The sequence below is a fragment of the Rhopilema esculentum genome, chromosome 7, assembly GCF_057945365.1.
Source record: "Rhopilema esculentum isolate cy_ngs chromosome 7, ASM5794536v1, whole genome shotgun sequence".
In the NCBI taxonomy this organism is placed as follows: domain Eukaryota; kingdom Metazoa; phylum Cnidaria; class Scyphozoa; order Rhizostomeae; family Rhizostomatidae; genus Rhopilema; species Rhopilema esculentum.
The window spans coordinates 8,838,421-8,859,168 of NC_142821.1; the positions used below are offsets into that span (position 1 = coordinate 8,838,421).

At 37.2% G+C, this 20,748-nt stretch overlaps 1 protein-coding gene across 2 annotated transcripts in view; it reads left to right on the forward strand.

Annotated features, from left to right (window-relative positions):
• The window catches only part of LOC135683006 (ankyrin repeat and FYVE domain-containing protein 1), a 30,348-nt gene extending 9,950 nt beyond the window's left edge, over window positions 1-20,398 (forward strand). The window contains exons 11-26 of one of the 2 annotated variants that reach the window (XM_065198130.2): window positions 56-221; window positions 526-887; window positions 1,415-1,519; window positions 2,640-2,879; window positions 3,227-3,485; window positions 4,315-4,483; window positions 6,214-6,350; window positions 6,863-7,001; window positions 9,614-9,814; window positions 10,387-10,563; window positions 11,952-12,099; window positions 13,269-13,359; window positions 13,812-13,936; window positions 14,677-14,823; window positions 15,274-15,364; window positions 18,702-20,394. In XM_065198130.2, coding sequence (XP_065054202.2) covers window positions 56-221; window positions 526-887; window positions 1,415-1,519; window positions 2,640-2,879; window positions 3,227-3,485; window positions 4,315-4,483; window positions 6,214-6,350; window positions 6,863-7,001; window positions 9,614-9,814; window positions 10,387-10,563; window positions 11,952-12,099; window positions 13,269-13,359; window positions 13,812-13,936; window positions 14,677-14,823; window positions 15,274-15,364; window positions 18,702-18,831 — 2,687 coding nt within the window. In that variant the 3' untranslated portion in view covers window positions 18,832-20,394. Of the gene's footprint in view, window positions 1-55; window positions 222-525; window positions 888-1,414; window positions 1,520-2,639; window positions 2,880-3,226; window positions 3,486-4,314; window positions 4,484-6,213; window positions 6,351-6,862; window positions 7,002-9,613; window positions 9,815-10,386; window positions 10,564-11,951; window positions 12,100-13,268; window positions 13,360-13,811; window positions 13,937-14,676; window positions 14,824-15,273; window positions 15,365-18,701 lie in introns of both variants that reach the window. The other variant, XM_089109355.1, reaches the window with a different exon arrangement.
• The last annotated feature ends 350 nt before the right edge of the window (window positions 20,399-20,748 follow it).

A 20,748-nucleotide genomic window follows, 5' to 3' on the forward strand; every position in this document is an offset into this window, starting at 1 on the left:
TATGCCAATCAGCTTTATGATATGTGCCTATTAACTTTTGGTTTTTTCTCTTCAGGGGATTCCCTGCTCCATCTCGCAGCGTTCTCGGGAAATGAAGCCGCTGGTCTCTTTTTGCTGGCACAGGGTGCTCAGCCGAACCATGCAAACAAAAAAGGGGAAACACCACTACACGCTTCATCACTGAAAGGACATGCCAGTTTGGTCAAGGAACTGCTCAAACGGTGCGATCAGTGATGTAACTCTTTGTAAATCTTTTTAGTAAAGGCAGTTGCTTATAATGGTGAAAGAAGTTTGTCAAAATTCAGCAAAACACGATCAAAACAAGAACTGTACAATTTTTTTTACACTTCAACTTTTTCACTTTTGCATAGCTTAAATATGTGGTCAATACAAGGATGTGCTTCAGGCCTCTGAAGAGAGATTTCTTTTTGCCTTAGATGCACTTGGGTATACACGTAGCAACCCCCCCCCCCCCACTCTGCAATATTTTGCCATCTGATTCTAAATGATATCATTGACTTGCAGGGGTGCAAATTCGAACGCAAGGACAGTGGCGACAGACTATTTACGCAATGTTGCAAATGAACGCCGTGAAAAGAGAGTCAGAAATTTAAAAGAAATAAGAACTCGAATTGTTTCGCTTGAAAAATCGAAGGCAATGAAAAGAATCAAGGAACTTAAAGAAAAACAGCAAAAATCCACAAACGTTGTCTCAAGTCAACAGAAAAACACCGAAATTAAGCAAAAAGACTTATCCTTAGATTTAAGGTCCCCCACGACAGACGAGTTAGAACCTTCGAAGAAAGATCTTTACGCAGATAACAATCCGTTTCTGAATTCTCCAGTGGATTCTGCTTACGGGGAAGGCAATCCCTTTGCAGCCGAAGGTATTCTCGATTTCGATATCTCTGTTTCAATCGAAAAATTAGAGACTTGCGTTTTGGCTGGGCATGTCAGTCATCAATCACAATCATATTTCATCAGAAAATGTTCGAAGTAAATTTAAGAGAAAGTCAAAAAATTTTGTATTTGCTGTTAATTTGCTATGTTGCTATAATTTTGGTTTTCAAGGAATATTCAAGACTCCTTAAAATTGTGAAAATTTTTCTTTAACCTTAGCCCCCATAGAATCCTTCTGTCCCTTAACGATCGGTCAGCCCCCTTAATGGAAAACTGGTTAGCCCCCTAAAGTATGCCCTTATGTACTGAGCTATCCCCTCACCCTTAAAGATCATTTACCCCTCTTAAGGGCAGCCAACTCATTTGGGAGCATAAATCTTGAAAAAGATATCTGAACGCCACTGTGTTTTGACATGACCGCCCTATTTCTTGGCATAGAGAAGTTTATTGTAATCACATTATGTACACTTCAAGTCTCCGTCTGTTCATGCTTATGTTTTATTCCTATCTTTAGGTAACGATTTCATGAATGAAATTCAAGCCGCCACCTCGGCTGCCATGGCTCTAAGTGGACGTACAATGGCAAGAAATGATAGTGATTACAATGTTAAAACGACAGGTATTGAGATCTTTCCCAGTATAAATTTTCCTTTTCCGAGACATCAGTGACTTCTTCCTTAGGTCTTTTTACGCATATCTTTTATCAAGAAGTAAGAATTATTTGATAATAATAACAGGCTAAGTACATTGAATTCCACATTTATTGTTCTATTCAATTCTTGTTTTGTTTTTACGATCAAGCAACACATCAACAAAGATTTGAGTTTATTTGGTCTTCAGGCGAAGTTATTCCTTGTTGTGGCTCAAGAATATTTTAAGAATCATCTTAGACTCAAAATTAAAAAAGATGAGAACATTATGCTCAGCAAAAATTTAGGTATCCTTAAAAAAAGTTTATTGAAACATTCAGCCACCTGCTTACTGAAGCCAGAATCAGAATCTTCATCAATATCTAATACTGATGGGATGATAAACTGCAGCAGTATCCAAGAAGCTTTTCAGCACACAGCGGATATTTCCGTTTCTTTTGTGACCTCTCGGCAGAGTCTCTGTTCGCGTATTTGTGGTCCCACTGTAGTGAATTTTGCTACTGAATCACCACTTTGTGTTAGCAACGTAAATCTTTTTCCAAACCCAAAATTAAGTGATTCACAACAAACGAAACCATTATAACAGCAACAGAAATGGACATGTGGCTGAATATTGACTGAAGCGTAATCTAAATCATATGCCTAAACCATGTATGGTAGATCCAAGCATATAAAAAAGACTTATAAAAGATCCATATGGCAGTTCACTTTAAAGAATTCTATACGGTTTCAAAACAAATTATTTTTGATAAAAGACATCTCTTTCTCCGTCCCATCTCGGTTCTCCATGTCTCCGTTCAAGGACAACTTTTTTATGTTGTTAACAAAATTTATACGTTGATTTGAATGAGCTGAAGAGGTGGAGAAAATTTACAATCTTTGTTATTTGCAGTTTTCCAGCCTTTTTCTCGCATAGTTCCTTGCTATTTTTCATAGTGATTTTAACATCATATTTGTAGCAAACGCTTTGCAAATCATCATAGTAATTTGGCTCCCCTTGTGAATTTTGGTGGTAAGTGGCTTTCTAGATGCAGTAGAGATCAACTGATTCTTTGTTGCATTAATCGTGGATGATGTTTTGTCTTGTAGGCGCGACCTCAGACTCTAATCCTACAATATTAACATACGATGGACGCATCGATCTTAATGCAGTGCAATCGCCCACTGCAATTGAAAAATTTGATTACGACGCAATGACAATAAGCGACCTGGAAATCGAGTCTGACTTAGAGAATGACGTCATAACCGAATGTTGGGATAGAACGCCGATGCATGTTGCTGTAACTGAAAAGAACGAATCTGTGCTCCGCTGTTTTGTTGAATACAAAGGTACGTTGCTTGGTGCTTTCCTTACTTTTTCATCGGGAAATATTTTCCGCATTTCTCAGTCATTATTCATTCTCTGTTAATTTAGATAAAATGAATGTTCTTTAGGAGAGATCAGCCAATCGGATTTGCAGGCTTACACTTATTTGCTGTGCATCCTTATCGCAACGATTTGAAAACTGGACGTTTGAAAATGCTGTTAAGGCACCAGTGTCAACGCGAACAATCGACGATAACTTTGGGAAAATGTGCATTTACACCTCCAGTGCTCAAGTGGTTATGCTTGAATACCTAATTGTTTGAGTATTAGCTGTTGACTTTCTTTTTGACTATTTTTTTCCGTTCTACAGATAATGCATCTCACGGTGGAGGCATGGGTCGTATTCCAATATTCCCAGACTTCAATTTGCAAGACAGCGAAGGTCAGACAGTCCTAGAAATAGCACTCTGGACAAAACAATACCAGGTTGCCAGGTCTCTTCTCGATGCCGAGGCTGATATAAATCACATCGGAGTTGATGGAAAGACTTTGTTGCACAAGGCAATAATTAGAAAAGACGTCGATTCGAGCTTATTCCTCATCGATAATGGCGCAGACATCAATAGACTGTAATTTTTTTTTACTTCTCCGTTCCATTTTTAAAAGAGAGTTTTTGTTTAACATAGATATGAGTTGAGGATTTGAAGCGCAATAAAATTCCAATTCTATAGTGATTTACAAAGCAAGCTCAATTGTTTTGCAACGATTTCCCAAAGTTGTAATGTCATCTTTGGGAAATCGTTTTTATGTTTAATATGTTATGTTATGTTATGTTATGTTATGTTATGTTATGTTATGTTATGTTATGTTATGTTATGTTATGTTATGTTATGTTATGTTATGTTATGTTATGTTATGTTATGTTTTACCGGTCACCCTAAAACTACACTGGTGGGTCGGTTTTGAAAATTATTCATGTTTTGCTTGCTTAAACAGCTTCAATTATTTTGCCCAAACTTAAAACTTCTTTCTGCAAGTTTAACATACAAGCTTCTTATCGAAAATTATTTTTGATTTATGGCTATATCTCATGTTTTTTAGATCTAAAGGTTTAGAACCTTGACTGCATTTTGGATGAACTTATGTTGTAGATCTCTCTGCCCATTTAAAAAAGCTCTAGATGTATGGTTATCTTATAAGCATTGCATACATGCATACATCTAAACCAACAAGAAATGTTTCCCAATGTCTGTTAAATGAAGACTTCTTTAAGTCGAATAGTACTGATCACATATAATCACGTGATTAATTGATCTATCATGTGATCCAAATCTAGAAGGAATGTTTTTTTATTGTCCATAATTTTTTACGTTTTGCTGATATCGTAGCTTTATTGTTAGAAGTCCATCCTTGTGATGACTATTTCAAGTAAAAGAGAAAATTTGTTATTCTTCCCAGCACGAAAGAAAACATGTCCCCGCTGCTAATGGCAATCAGATTACAACTGGAGCCAGTTGTCGATTCTTTATGCAAGCGCGGTGCTGACGAGAACAGCAGTGATGAAAATGGCAACACGCCTCTCTGGATTGCGTTAAAAAGCCGACAAATGGATATAGCTACAACTTTGGTATGTTTCTCTATACACCTTTTTATAAGAAACAATAGAAATAATTTTGCACCTACACGCAACAACTTTTTAAAGCTAAATATCGAATTCATACGATTTTTGAGATGCAAACGTCTCAAAAGGAACGAGACTTGCACCTTAATATGCCTTTTTTGAATTCATTTTATCTAATGGCTATAAAGTTCTTCACAGTGACGTTTTTAGAATTTTCTAAAAAACTGGTTTTAGAATTTTTAATTTGATCACATAGCCCAAAAGAACACCAGGAAATACTACTTAATATTCAAAATTAGTTAAATATATATGTCTAAAATCTAGTGAGATATGAACAAAGAAAGATATAAAGTTGGCTATCTAATCACTGTTATTTTGGCTCTGTTCATAAAGTTATGAGCCGAATAAGAGAGGTTTGATGGGGGAAAGACTGTGCTCATGTGGTCATATGTCAGCCAATTCATAACGCATTTTTCTGATTTTGCAAATTTTGAATTATTTCATAGTGATCTTTCAGGTTACGGGATGCAAAGTAAAAAATTATGAAAGAAGATTTTTGCGACCTCAACACTTAAGAGCTCTATTTAGTTTAAAAAATTCTTGATTTGGTTTTGAATTCAGGATTTCGAAGACAAAGTGTTTTAAGTCTGTGCTTCAAATCTCGGAAATGTAAGATAATAGTCTTTCATGGAACATTTGTTAGGTTATTCTACCAGAGCCGACTGCTCATTATTATTGTACTGTCCAATCTATTATGTATTGGTTTTGTTTTTACTCGGGGACGTAAATTACAAATTGCTTGTGGAGCCAGGGGTGTATCGGACAACGAAACCATAGGTCTCAGAAAATATTTTAGGTCCCAGAGACAAAATCAAAAAGCCGAATTTTTACAGTTAGACACTAAAACCCCAGAAATAAAGAATCTTTCAAATCAAGAAAGTATGAGAGAAATAAAATCGACAAACCAGTCAGCAATGATCACAATCATAAAATCACAAAAGTAAAATTATCCTGAATCGATGTGAGATTTAAGGTATTAAACTTAAAAGCAGCAATTACATTGAAAAAATCAAGTTCAAAAGATCAAGTAATAATTGGAGAATAAATGTACTGAATCAGTAGGAAAAATTGTCAATTTGGTTGCTTTTTATTCAAGATGAACATACCATATAGTAGCAGAAGCTTGGTTCAGAATGTAATATCTGTTAAAGTCAATGGAAAGAGCTATTAACAGCAATAGTCAAATTCTTAATAGGCTGAATTTCTATATGAATGTTGTTTGTACTGCTAGTTTGCTCCATATATATTTGTTATTCTAACTGCGGTCCCATAGTGAAAAAAGTTATCCACCCTTCTTTAGAGCATAAATTAATTCATCAACTTCATCATATTGTTGTCAAAATAAAGCTTGTAGGTGAAAGAAATAAGGCACTTGGATTAAGATTCCTAAGCCGTCGACCAACCTATGTTTATAAGAGAATTGGCTCTTCCCTACTACATAACCTCTTAACAGCATGCAAACAGCAAATACAGTGATTAGTTAAAAAGACCTGTCCCTTTTGCATAGGGATGTTCTTGCAGCTTCCAGGATCTATGATATAATTGGGTAATTTTTGCTGCAATTTTTTGCATCAGTACTGCCTTGACGTTGCTTTTTGTGTATGGATGTAGACGTTCCATGTTTGCACCATACCATTTCATAATCTTTATGATCTATGTTTCCTCCTCCACTCAAGGTCAAAAATGGCTGTGACACTACCGCTTGGAACCTTGGAATCAACAATTGCACTTGGTCCTTGCTACATCGAGCGATTTACGAGCTTGATGGCGAGGCCGCTTGCTTCTTGATCAGAAATGGCTGTGAAATCAACAGGTCAATAAAGTTTTTATTGGATTTTAAACATACCCAGCTGATTAAAATCTTTTTAATCTTGTTATCATATAAAATAATTTTATGTGTATAGTGGAAGGCGATTTAATGCTAACGGTTTTATTGTTGCACGTCTCAGCCAAATGCTATGAAACAGGATTTTTGTTGGAAACATAATTTCAGTTAAGACTGATCGTCGAGATTTAACATAGCGGAAACAACTGTTCAAAGGGGCACTGTGTAGCTCAATTCTCCCACCAACTGTTTATGTTTCACATAATATCTTGTTTGAACAAAACTTCCAACTGCTTAATAGCTCACTTTGTCTCATTCACCTTGGTTGTTACAAGTAACAGATCTCATTATGCATTTTGCGATTGTCATGTTTAGCAGAAAGTGTTGCCAGGTGAAAAATCGGTTTCGCAAAAGCTTTAATTCGTGTTAAGAAGAGTTAAACCTACCACACGGCTTCCACGGCAGGTTGATTATCCTCGTCGCTTTCAATTCGATTTCAGTGCCAGAAAACCAGGTCCTGGTGGTTATGGTGGTGTCGAAGCTTATGACGGATTAACTCCTTTGCATCTAGCATGTGCTGCTGGCCAAGACGAAGTTGTCCAGTGCCTGGTAGAGAATAGTGTAAAAATCAATGCACAGGTAAATACAACAATTTTGTTTCCATGTTTTGCTTGCAGCCAGGTTGGTTTGGGTTGCTCTGATTTTGATCTCGAGCAGCAGGTAGCTTGATAAAAGTTTGTTTGATCGTGTTGGCTACAGTTGGCTACACGAACGGAAACTCACTCGATAGGAAGTTTATGTCAGAACCGGGATAGAAATGGCGATACGAATGACAATTTACACGGGAAGATGTTCTTGAAAAATGAAAAATGAGTTTATTTTCTATGCTCATTTCACTTGTAAGCTTTGATAGTTTGCAAAACAGGATGAAGTAAGGCTATCGGCTGAATCAACATCAGGTCTTCTGTACTCGAAGAAGCCAATACAGTTGGAACACAAATTTTTGTGTTGTAGACAGTAGGTTTTATATGAACAAAGTAAAAAATTTGGTTTTACCAAAATTCCCCTTGCAGTCACCCCTCCCCATTACTATCTCCGCACTATCTAATTTGCAAATCATGCCCCCTTGCAGTCTGTAGGGACAGTTATATATGAGTTCAAATTGACTTTGCAGTTTTCGTTTCATTTACAACCGAATGGCTAACCAAATTCTTGAACCCAATTTATGTGGTTATAGAACATAACTGCTTTAAAATGACCTCTCTCCAAAAGTAATTTTTTTTCTTCGATTGCTGGGTGACAGTAAAAGTCTCTGGATGGAGAAAGTCCATCAAGTCTCTTGAGGAGTAATGTTGTTGGTATAAACGATGCATTTTAAACAACACTTAATGTTTTCTGTTAAAACAATATCGGAGAGTGTTAAAACAATATCTGAAAAGACATCTTTTTGTTTGCTTAGCACTAAGGTAAAGACTGAAAACTATCGAATAGTTGGTAATACGTTTTTTCTACCGTAATGATCAAACAGAGATTGAGGCTCAAATATTTTGCATCGCATGGAATAAAATTAAATCGAACCAAAGCTGCTGTTGTTTTTCATTTTTCTTTGCTGGAAAGTCCCGTAGCTTTGTCTTTGTAGAGGATTTATCTCTACACCCTATTGATTTAGACAACTATTCTGTCCTTCTTCTATTTTAATAATACATTACAACAGTGCGAGATTTCCATGTGGTCATTTTCAAGCTCGATTACACAGCTTTATGTGCACAGAAAGTATCAATCCACTTTGCATTTTCACCACTGTAACGCAGTTGACGAGCATCCAGGCTTGTTTTCTGACCTAGTCAACGGGGTATCCGCTCCTCCATCAGGAATATTGCTGTGAACTAGCAGCTGCCCCAACGCTCAATTTTATCACCAAAATTAATCCAGGTATCTCTCGTTTTCTTTGTTCATATTTCCAGATCTCATTTCAAATGATTTGGGATCATTTCTTTTAAAAACATGAAAAACTGGGCCGGGATACTCAGTTTTTGTATTGTATGAAATGAAATGCATGAGGTTTAAAGTTTATTCGGTACAGCTTTTTTCTCGGCCGTTTGTGATATATAATGTTCCGAAATACAAACCCGGAAAAGGCCTCTGGAACCCGTACTTTCGACTTGACTAAAGAAAACTTGAGAAGTTTCTTTTCAAGTTTCGGTCTTAATATGGTCTACTTAACAGGATAACCTACACTGGATATTGTTGTTTTCGGTATGCTCAAGCTTGCAACAGAATTAAAATTTGTTTTCTTCTTTTTAAATCGATTTGTCGTGCTTGTTTCAACAGTTGTACAGAATCAACATGCAACGCTAAGAATTTGTATCTCATGGAGGGCAGAAAGATCGTTTCCTCCAATTTGTTTGGGTCTATGGTATTCTTTCGCAGCATGTGTTTTCTAAATTAAAATTGGCCTGCTTTTCATAAGCCACAACCATTGTTAGCTGTAGCCGTTAAGATTGTTTTCTGCTACAGCCTATAGCAAGAAAATTGCAAAAAAATTATCAATGGACTTGTGTCTTTTTTTATCATTTATTCCAACGTGCAGAACACGAAGCCACTAAAAATGAACCGTGCCCGTTCAGTAATTTTCCCAGCCAACCTTTCAATTTCTTAGAAAAAGATGGCACTCTATAGCTTTTGTTTACGAGATTTGTAAAGTTCCTGTGTTCTCAGAAGCTATTTATCTTTCATTCATGATGAAGAGCTTCATAATATGGGATAAACAAATGGATGATAACCTCCTCCTCCTGCCACCCTCACTAGAGTTCGAAGAATCTGCAGAGTCATGATGCGAGATAGCAAATACCCCCCACTTCTTATTACCCCTAACATGTTTTCCATCTTTGATGTCTTGACCGTGAATAATATCTCCACGGCGGCACCCATGTTAATGTCCAACTCCTTGCCTAATTCTTAATTTTACTACAACTCGTTGTTATCATCAGTACCAAACACTGATGTTAACAGGTGCACAAGAGACAGTCAAGGAATACAGATCTTTACCTGTAGCAGGTCATTCTAAACAAAACTTGATTTAACGATGATTCCTTTTAACTTCAATTTTTCAAAAGCAATTCAATCTAGATATAGAGGTTTTTCTCCTCGTCAGCTAGAAATATTGTGTCTAGCAAGCATTTTCCTTAAACTTTTTCCTGGTTTTTTTCTAATTTGATTGCCCTGATTATGAAACCGTTCTGCTTTTAAAGGATTCGGAACAACGCACGCCTTTGCACATTGCAATAACCAGCCATAACCCGATCGTAACTAGGCTGCTATTGAGCCATCCAGAACTCGATCTCACTTTGAAAGACAGGACCGGCCAAACTGCGTTTGCTGTTGCGATGAACGCAAAGGATAACGAAGCCGCTGCAGCGATACTGTCACGCGAGCCATCATCAGCTGAACAGGTAATCTGTTGTTGCTAATATTTACAATGTTCCACGTTGTTCACTCGTTTTATTTTATTAATGAAGTCGAAGTTCCTCGATTTGTAGACTATATAGATGTTCTGCCTTCCAAAAGTCTTAGTGTGCTGGACAAGATTTTTCCAAATATTCAATGGTATCCCCCCTTCCAGCAACGATAATAATTGGTACCATTTCCCAGAGGTTCATTGTGGTCCAATCGCATACCCACGCGTGGGCGATATACATTGCCACGTAAGGTAAATCTGCAAAGAAAATTATTCTGTTTCAAATAAACAACGGCTTTTTCTTGTTTAAATGTCTCAAAATGCGTTTGGTAGGATGAAATCCAAGGATTTGCAGCAGGGGGTGTACCAGTTGCTAGAAGATGATCCGCATAATTTTAAAAAACATGTAAATGTAATTCTAAATAACAAAAGTTTATTTACAGGTGTGTGTTCTGTTGTGACGTTGCCTATTGCGCATACTCAACCCCTATAAACTGTTTTACGTTACGACATTAATATATTGTTTAAGTGCTTTTGGCTGGGTATGGTTTTCAATTCTTATTTTAGTTCGACAGTAGAGGCCGCAACTACCTACACACGGCAATACTCAATTCTGATGTCGATGGAGTTTTGTTCCTAATTAGTATTGAAGTGGATGTTGGCTCTCCGATCCAAGATGGCTCGTTACGGACACCACTTCATCTTGCTATTCCGAGTGGTAGTGAGGTCATCGTTAGGCATTTGGTAAGGCTATCGCAGAATTTATGCAAAGCATATTTGCTTTTCTAACTGTGCATTATTGTAGGGAATTGTTCGGGTGATAGGGGAGGGGGGGCTGGAGGTTCACAAAATAGACATACCGTTTGTTTATTTGTGAGCTGAATGCTATGCTAAAGGAACTGCAGTTGAATCCGGTTATGTCGTACCATTGATAACTCGGGCTTCAATAAGTTGGACTGATTTTCAATTACGATTGGATTTTCCTACCATATTCAACTCAAACTCATACCCCGGATGAGTGGGACATTTGCTGAGACAGATCATTTCCTTACCCCCTTGAAGGTCTGACTTCGCGGGATTCAACTTTTCTTGCAAACAACAGAGTAGCAGTACACGATATATACAAAAGTCAAGACTAAACAACGGAATATATGTAGTTACACACCAGTGATAATGTTTTCCATAGCTCTTAGGCTGCAAGTATTTGAGTCCCATTGATGAACGATGCTAGATTGATGTTGTTTGGTGATGCCATATTGTTTTCAAAGGAATTTATTGTGTTGCTATGAGAATTTCCAAAAGCTAGGTAGATGTGTAAGCATTGATTAATAGAAATAGGTTTTACAAGAAATGTTGTGGATTTTTCATCCCACTTTAATTGGTCACGCTGCAGTTTGTAATCTTTTTTCGGTTAAACAATTTGAATGAAGCTTCCTTTTGAAAAGCGGCGTTGATTAAGTGCATTTTTTAACTTGGGCTTTGTCGATAATGTCGAGAATGTTGGTGTAGAAAGTCATGTGATCTGTAGCTGAAAAAGATGGAAAAAGCTTTTCAAAATATCGCAATAGCTACCTTTCTAGTGTACATTTTTTGGAATCTTTTGGAATTTTTCGAAATGCTAGTCCAGTGATCTACAAGAGAGATCCAGCGTTTATAATCCAGTGATTACAAAATGTATTCGCGGGCATTGAAGCCACCAGGCCCTTTCTAATAATGTACACTTACCAAGAACGGACACTTACCAATAACGGACACTCCAAGTAACTTACACCTACAAAAACGGGCCGCTCCCAAGAAAGGACACCTCCCAATAACGTACACTTCACAGTAATGGATGATTCTCAATAATGGACACCTATAAAAAACAGATAATTCCAAATTATGGACACCTCATAATAGCGGACACCTCCAAATAACGAACACGTACCAATAACGGACACCCCAACGGACACCTTCTAATTAGGGACACCTTCCAATAAGGGACAACTCCCAACATAACACACATTTCCTACGGTCAAAGACAACCGAAGTTCTTGGCTAACAGCTGAATTCAGTAGGCAGCGGCCACTGTATTCGCTTTAATCGTTTCCGCTGTTATGCGTAATCTTGCAGTATTTATACATATTGTTTAGATCTGGGCAGGTGCAAACATAAATGCAACGGATAAGAGTCGAAGAACGCCTATCCACGTTGCCGCGATTGAAGATAAAGCGACACTGATAAGTGTCTTACTACAAGGAGGAGCCGATCCGAATTTGCTGGATAGCTCTCAGAATAATGGTAAGAACGCCTCTATAAAGCTGTTTTCCACTTGATCCTGGTGTTAAAGTTCTTAGATGATTTTCTTCTTTGATTAATTTTCAACGTTGTGTGCAGCGACTGTTTTGCAATTTAAATGCGGAAGAAGGGTCACAGAACACGTGCAACTTTGGGTCATTCGTTTGACATTTGCTCAAAGGCTTGCAGATCGGCTTGACTCGTAACATTAGCACCATGAATAATTTATTTTATCATCCAGTCATTTTAAAAAGTTTATACACAAAAATTCGAAGCCTTGCCTACACTACTTGAATTTTCCTTGGTTGTCTAAGAAAACCCAGCTTGAGTACATTCATTTTTCTTTAAGAAGCTGGCTATAAGAAATGAGTACTGGGCGATCGGAGAAAATTAAGAAACAGTACTCAGAGCCAAAAGAAATTAGGAAGCTATTGAATTTTGACAAAGTTCAGAGCTCAGTGATTTTTTAAAAATCCATCAACATGATTGGCTTGATGACAGACAAGTTAAGACAGAGAATAAAAACACACTCCTCTCATCTAAGTACAGCATTAGAATGGAAGCGAATCGATTGACGGGAATGTCAAAAGCATTTGAAAACAATAAAACATTGACGAATTACGACTCTCACTGCTTGCAGCTATGAAAACCCTTTACAATAAACTTTCCAAACGTAAAAAATTAAATATTCGAACCCGATGTTAAAATTAATGATATCTTATCTGAGAAACAAGAAAACAACGAGAATTGAAATTTCCAAAACCATTAGTAATCTGGAGTACTCAACGTCGACCTATGTTTCTTTTAAAAAATGAGTGTAGTGGGAGTATGCTTTTACATGTTCCTGTGTTCGTGGAATTTTTTGAAACCAAAGTGATAAAATTAAAAATTTTAATTATTTTATTTGTTTTGTTTCAACTACCTTCTTACCGACAAAGTTGTCATTGAACTTTGTTTTACAATAGTTATCTTTAAAAAGTCTGGTGATGTCCACTTCAAGGGTTTTAACGAAAAGGTACTTTCTTTAAGACTAAAGATGGACTATCCAATCACCGTATTGAAACACGGAGCCTGTTTCATAACAACAGGAGTTCCTTCTGAAAACTGAGGTCCTTTTACCGATAGCATCGCTCCCAATATTGAATGACGAATGACTGCCTTTTTGATTTCAGCATTGCACTTGGCATGCCAAAATGGAAACCTCAACTCAATCAGAGTTCTTTTGACAGAATCAAATGCCAATGCAGAGGCGCAAAATGGAAGGTAATTAGAATTTTGCAACCCAACTTTAACAAGTAGATTGTAGGGTTTTGCAAATAACCGAGTACTTACCTGGGCGCTTATTGGAATTTCTGCCTTGCTTATTTACTGTCAGTATGGACAAGATTCAAACAACCAATGACTTCGTGTGTATCATATCCTTATTCGTTAGTTCAATAATTACTTTAAACTGTAACGTAGGGTTATCATTATGTCATCAAGGAGTGTATATTGCTAGCTAATCTACCGCAATATCGGGTATGACCAAACAATTGAGCCCCCTCCCCTCCCTGCCACCCCTCTCCCTATTTTGGCACATTTGGTCCGAAACTTCGTTTTTCCGAAAAACCATTTCTTTTGGGGAGCGCTATTTCTTTTAACTGCCTTTAATGGTATCCAAAAAAATTATCATAATGCTATACAGATGAATCAAATTTCCGTTGCTCTGTTTCCAGAGGGCAGAACTCGCTACACTGTTTAGCTATATACAACAAAGACAACGCGGCTGCTATATTCGAACTCTTCCGGCAGAACCGACCGGATATGAACATAAACGCTTTGGATGCCGAGGATAATTCTGGTACGTGAATGTTTTTATTGTATTTCATGAACTGGTATGTACTGGGTTTCGTCACCATCGGTGGTCTTGAGTCAGTTTATAGACTCTATCAATAGAAACATTACAAGCAATGATATCAATATTTATCAAAATGCAAAGCGACAACAGTTAAGTTATTCACATTGAAAAGGAGAGTTGTAGCTATGTAGAGGGAATAACTTTGTAAAACATACTTTGTAAAACAGTTCTTTATGGCTAAAGCTCAATGCGTAGAAAATTTGAAATTCAAGACAGGTGTGCAACATGAAAAAAATTTGCTTGACATATGACAACTTGTTGCTATGACAACAACCACTCTTCGTCAATTAGTTAATTGAAGGCTTTGGGTATGTTTGACAGATTTTGACGTAAAATTTTGCATGTGTGTTTATCTCATGATTATCCACTTCTCTAACAAAAATGAGCAAATTCTGAGACTTTGGGTGACATGCCTGTCCTCCTTTGATATGGGATGACCCAAAAGCTAGGAGCATAGGAAAAGGTAACTTCCCTAGTGCTAAAATCCAGCCTTGTATCTTGGAAGTTTCATATAAAGAAAGACCCCGAAGAGAGATTTTCCTTTGCTGTCCTTCCCTATGTTTCCTTACGATATGTTAACTTTGACTGCTTTGACCTTTTGACCTGTTTTAACCCTTTGACCTGCTTTGACCTTTTGACTTGTTTTAACATTTTGACCTGCTTTCACCTGTTTGACGTTTTAGCTCTTTTCCTGGCATATACAAGCGGTGCTGTTGGCCTCTGCTGCGCCCTGTTGAGATCTGGTGCCAAGTTAGGAACTATAAACAAGCAAGGAGTTTCTCTCTTCAATGCTCCAGTTGCAACGAAAAAGTTGCTTTTTAGGCTTCTAGGTACGGTTTTTTAAATTTCAAACGGCCTTGCTGTTATTGATATCCTATGTTTCCGAAATTTCATACCATCTTCAAATGTTATTTTTTATGTACGTCGAAGACCAGAATTGTTCTGTATCTAGGTTATTCTTTTTGTGTAAAATTCTTATCATTGCTTTTCCAACCAGCAGATTTCAAAATGACACCACGAAACATTACCAGTTTTTATATATAATTTCTCTTAAAGACATTCAATTTACTGACTTCAAATACATTACAATACATTGCTCCTCGCTGGAGATTGTTCCTTTATGATAAAGAATGTTTTTTCTATGCTTGAAGATAAAGAATGCTTGATAAAAAAGAAATACTGATACATGATGTGCACGGGTTGAAAGCATTCCATTTTAACAAAATAACAATGTTTTTTGGAGCAAAACCAATCAGTATTGCTTATTTTTTATCATTCAGACCTTCTGAATGCGGAACCGGCGTGGCTTGATGGACCTAACTGCCATGAATGTGGAGTGAAGTTCAACGTCACAACGCGGAAACATCACTGGTGAGTTTCATTGCTTCGTTTCAATTATCTGTGTGTTTTTCTTTTTTTCTTGTTTTGTTCATCTTAAGGAACAGTCATGTAGAAACAAAAGCCAGTAAAAGTTTACGGAAGAAAGCTAATACTCAACCGTGTATAAAAGTTAATAAATATTGCTCCCTATGGTGACGGGTAGAATTTTCAACATGTTCAGAAAATGCACCAGACATAAACAGTTTTATGTAAACGATTTGAAGTTTTTCCAAGCACTCTAGACGAAAAGAGCCCACGTGAAAAGCATTCCGCCCAATTATTCTTTGATTAAACGGAGCCTCTGTCAGGAAAATCACTTGTTTTGGCACAAAAAGCTGTATAAATGATAGAGATTTCTTTTCACCAATGAAACTAATGTTTTGTATATGTTAAAGTAAGTGGACCTTTAAGCTTGTAAGGAGGGCTAACTATGGGGTACGGCAATGATCTCCTCTATTGCCTTTCCTGTTCAACATGTTATCACTGACAGGGTGATCAATCACTATACAAAAGTCACGCAAAGCACCAAAAATCTTGAAAAAAAATTCTTTCCTGGGGAGCAAAAACTAGCACATGATATTAAAAAGCTGGTTTCTCTTATTGGTCTTCAAGAAATGTACAGGTTATTTAAAGATTATAACTTTATTTGAAATTATATCAATCTTCGCGTTACCATATCCTTGTAAGATTTGACTTAATTATACAAACGTTTATCTCTTTAGATGCTTAGTTTAAATGACTTTCTTGAATGTTCTTTGGTTAAGACACATTTGGTATTTGATCACCCTGAACTCCTTATACCGTTTTCCAGTGACTGGTAACAAAGAGATGAAGTCCATCTCTCGTACAAGAGTTTCAGTCACTTTTTTATGTCAATGTCGGGCTTGTAGACACCTGACAGGGGAAGAAGGGGATAATGATAATTTGCAGCTACAGATTAATTTATACAGTGAGAGTTTTTCAGAAGAATATTTGGAAGGATTGCCAATATAGTTTGTAAACCTGATAATATCCCTGTGACGTCACTTCTCGATGAAAGTAACTCCGTCTGTTAACCCTTGGATGGATCCTTGAATTGATTTTTCGTTTAAATCCTTTTGCTAGATCGTTATTTGCAAACCCTGCTCGTAAGAAAACACGTAATGCAAGGAGGTGTTTGAAAAACATTTTCTGGTGGTGTCGGTTGATTCTATCCTGTTGTGCGGCTCTTTGTATAAAGCGAATTTTGTAGACAGAATGCTCGCGTTCCACTGTTATTCGAGGGAAATACGGCCATATTATGTCATGTTTTTCCTAAGAACAGTTTTGTAATCTTAATCCTAACACTACTTGTGCTCTTTCAAAACCGCTTGCAAATGCAAATGCGCCAAAGCTATTTGCTAAAAGCCGTTGCGCTTTTTTGAAAGAATTAGAATTCGGCCAGCTAAAAAAAAATTTGTGAGGACGGCCAAGACTGGAAATGTTTGTTTGTGGGGGGGGGGGGAGTGGTGATTGTTGAAAGACCATGAATGGAAGAAGTAAGATCGAACTCGTAGGAGAAAGACTGTACTAGGAGAAGCGTCATTAAAGGCAATCGGCAGGTACTTTAGTGGCTCCAGACATCTGTCAATCAGCATTGGCCAATCAGTGAGCGTTGTACCACTCTCGTGCTTATTCATTGGCTAAAAAAGACAGCCAGATGTTTTAAGCCATATCTATCGATTGCCTTTAATTTTCCCTTTAGTATTGGAAAGAACAGATTAACTAGTAGAAGACTCATTCAGACGGAGCAAATTTCTGCAATCATAAATGTTGAAATATTTGCCAGATTAGAGTGAAAGGGTAGAGAAAAAACCACTTTTTGCACTTCTTTGTATTATCCATTCGAATAAACTGCTTTTTGCTGACTCCGAATAAACCGCCCAAGATACGCCAAAGAAGTATCAAAATCTAACCTAGTTTTCAGCATAGACTTCGAAATAAGATGGCGGTACGCACTCCTTTAAACTTAAAAGAATTCTCGCGCCGAAACCTTCGTCCTCTCCTGCAAGGTTTCCTCATTGCTAGAAAACGAGTTTTTTGGTAGCTTTGGCTGAAAATTTATGCAGCCTCACAAACACCACTAGCATAGTTGCATGCAAAGATTTTTTCTCTCAGATGCAAATGCAAGCAAAGTAGCTATTTCTCAGCTGCTTCGCCGAGCCGATAATTTCCAGTTCTAATAAATGGTTCAAACTTTTGTAACAGACAAAAAATTCGTATCTGGATTCTTTACGTATTATCTACAGGCTCTTTATAGTTTGAGTATCCATATATAGACTCCAAAGATTACTGTCGGATTTTTGAAGTTCTTTTGGAACTTTTGACCTGGGATTCTGCCTAGCTTCTTTTTTAATCGAATAATCGAAGTTCTTTTTTAAGATTTGCGGTTCTTGATTGATTTCAAATGGCTTTAAGTCTGCTTTGTGTATTGTGTCTGGCAAATTTGATTCGGCTGGTTTGCACAGGACTCTATTTTAAGGTAGTAGAGCTCAGTACTTAGGCTAATCAAAGTGTTCCAAAATGTAAATGATTTCTGTCGCTACATGATCTTTGTACTCCAGGCAGGAAAGGAATTCATGAGGGATAACTAGAGGGTTGTATCTTCTTTTTCTGCAAGCTTGTTGTGTTTTAAATTCGTGCACCATACCAGTTGTATGAAAGGAAACGTCGCAATCCCCGTAAGCTTATAATGTTATTGAATCTAATAAAAGACACTCAATCCAGTATGCTGGTCGAAAGTAAGACGAATTGTGAAGATTAGTCCTAAACATTTCATTTCGCGGTCGTGTCACGTCCTTCCATCATCGTATTTATAACAATTAAAACAAGATGATTCAGTTTTCATGTTTTCTTTCTGTCACAAAGAACTACCAGCCTTCGTGTGTGACCTAGAATTGACTTAATCGTATTTGGACCTTAAAGTTTTCATAAAAGTATATTGGATCACTTTTTTAATAATCGAAAAGTAGTTGAGAATGCGGGCAAAGACGATCACGCCTCTATGTTTTTACATTGTGTCATGAAATTTGTCGTTTTTAGTGCAGATATTCGTATGAGCCAATAAGAAAATTGTGTCCGTCGCGAAAAATAGTGGAAAATAACGAAGATGACTTGAAGGAGCAACGAAAACGTATATAGAAAGCGTATGCAATACCTTGCTGCTTTTACCTTCTTATTTGGAAGCAAAATTTAACGAGGCTAAATACTATAATAGCATTAGACTTTTAGATTTTGTCCTGTATTCATAACACTAGCATACCGAGTGAATTAGATCAGATTTATAAAAAACTTTCAATTGCATTCACAGCCGACATTGCGGACGATTGCTTTGCGCCAAATGCTGTAACAAGCAGATGCCAATATTGAAGTATGAACTCACGAAGCCAGTGCGGGTATGCGAGATATGCTTCGATTTCCTTACACTTGGACCGATGTAAGTTGGTGTAACTAATGTATATTGAGAATGATTCGCCTATTTAATAGTGTATTTCTTTAATGTTCGAATTTATGAGGACTCGATTGGAGCCCGTGGCAATCGCATTACCTGTAAGTCATCCAGTGTTAATCTCTAAAGATGTTTATGTGGTTACCGTAGTGATTTGTGCTAGCACCCATGTCCTTCTCCATATGCTGCGATAAGTGTTCTATATCAGAAATTATAGGGGTTTTCACAACCCCAATGCAAGGTCATAGCTGTAAAGAACTTTATTTTAGGGAAAATTACCCCTTGTGTCTGCTGACTAGAATCTTAGTTTAAGATAAAAGTCTTAACGTTATAAGTAAAATGGATTTCAAATTTTGTATTTTGGATGCTTCTCAGATTGTCGTCGGTTTGTTACATAAAGACCAAGGCCAGTCTAAAGTGGGTGCTCATGGTGCAGCAGAGTTAGGCCTTTCCTGAATTTATCCCAGATGAAAGCAGACGGGGAATTTTCCTGAAACTGAATATGCCCAATAACAGGTCTTTTTGTGCTGCAGCATCAAGCCTAATTTTGGTTTATCTTGCCCTGAAAAAGACTAGTTGAGACCCTGTTCATACGGGAACGATTGCATACCGTTCCAATAGGGTTTCAATTTACGCAACAACAAAATTAGCTGTTTACACGAAACGGAACGATCATTTTCCAATTTTTTCTTCTGTTCACACGGGAACGTGATCGTTTCGTCTTAAGAGTTGAAGAAAGGGTTTGCCAATGCGCATGGTGGTAGTTCCATATGAACAATGCAGGCATTTAGTTCACCTGTTCACACGGGAACGAAACGGAACGAAACGGAACGGAACGAAACGGAACGGAACGGAACGGAACGGAACGTAATGGAACGGAACGGAACGGAACGGAACGATAGCGTACCGTTCCATTTTTCTTCTCACTTTCGAGAGCGTTTTAAATTTCTGAACGGAAAGGTACAATTTAAAGCGTTCCCGTGTGAACGGGGCCTTAGATGAGAGAGTGACCACATTTCACCATCCTTCGACTGTGATGTCTTGTAATTTAATACATTGATTGTGAGATTCTTACGCATGAATCTTGATTTTTAATTTTTTTATGTTCATAGAATGAATTTTTTCAGAATAGGTCAAACGTGCGTTACAATTTTGTTTGTTTTGTGATGACGTGTATCTATGAGTTTTAGGAAACTATGATGTTGTTGTTGAAGAGGGAAGTTTCATCACCGTTTTCGAATTTAGTGTTTAATCTTATATCATAAGGGGAAAGTTAAAGTCATGTTTCCTAAATCTCACTGTTTATTAATTGAATCTGTATCAAAGAGTAAAATGAATTGTCTTCTATGTTAGTAAATTAGAAATGAAAATTGTTTATTTGCCTTTGTCGTGTTCTTTAATTGACCTTAAACTGTCAGTAATACAAGCAGAGATAATTACATGTGAAGAAATGAGTCTATTTTATATTGAAAGCAGAAAATCTAGGTGAATAAAAGAACTTGTGGGATTGTTGGGAAAGTAGTTAGTGCGACATAAGATACTGTTCTGTAGAATAATTTGTTGGGGTAATGTAGAATGGTTTCTATTTTGGGTGGAACCAAGGAACAGAAATTTGACAAATTGTTGAAAAGCCCTTGAAGAAAATGTGACTGAAAATGATCTTAATATAACTGCTTCAAAGTTTTGCGTAAATTTCAGTTCACATTTATTACTCAGTTTTGGAAGTTAAAAATATGCAGCTGGAAAGGGAAAAATACTGATTGTCAGTGACGAGCTGACAATTTGCTTATTGCATTCCACTCCATCTTGACCTCACACCCACCCCTTCTTCGTCCCACTCAAAACACAAGCAGGATATCGTTCTATTAGCTATCAAGACGCCGGCATCCATGTCATGAGGGTTCTTGGT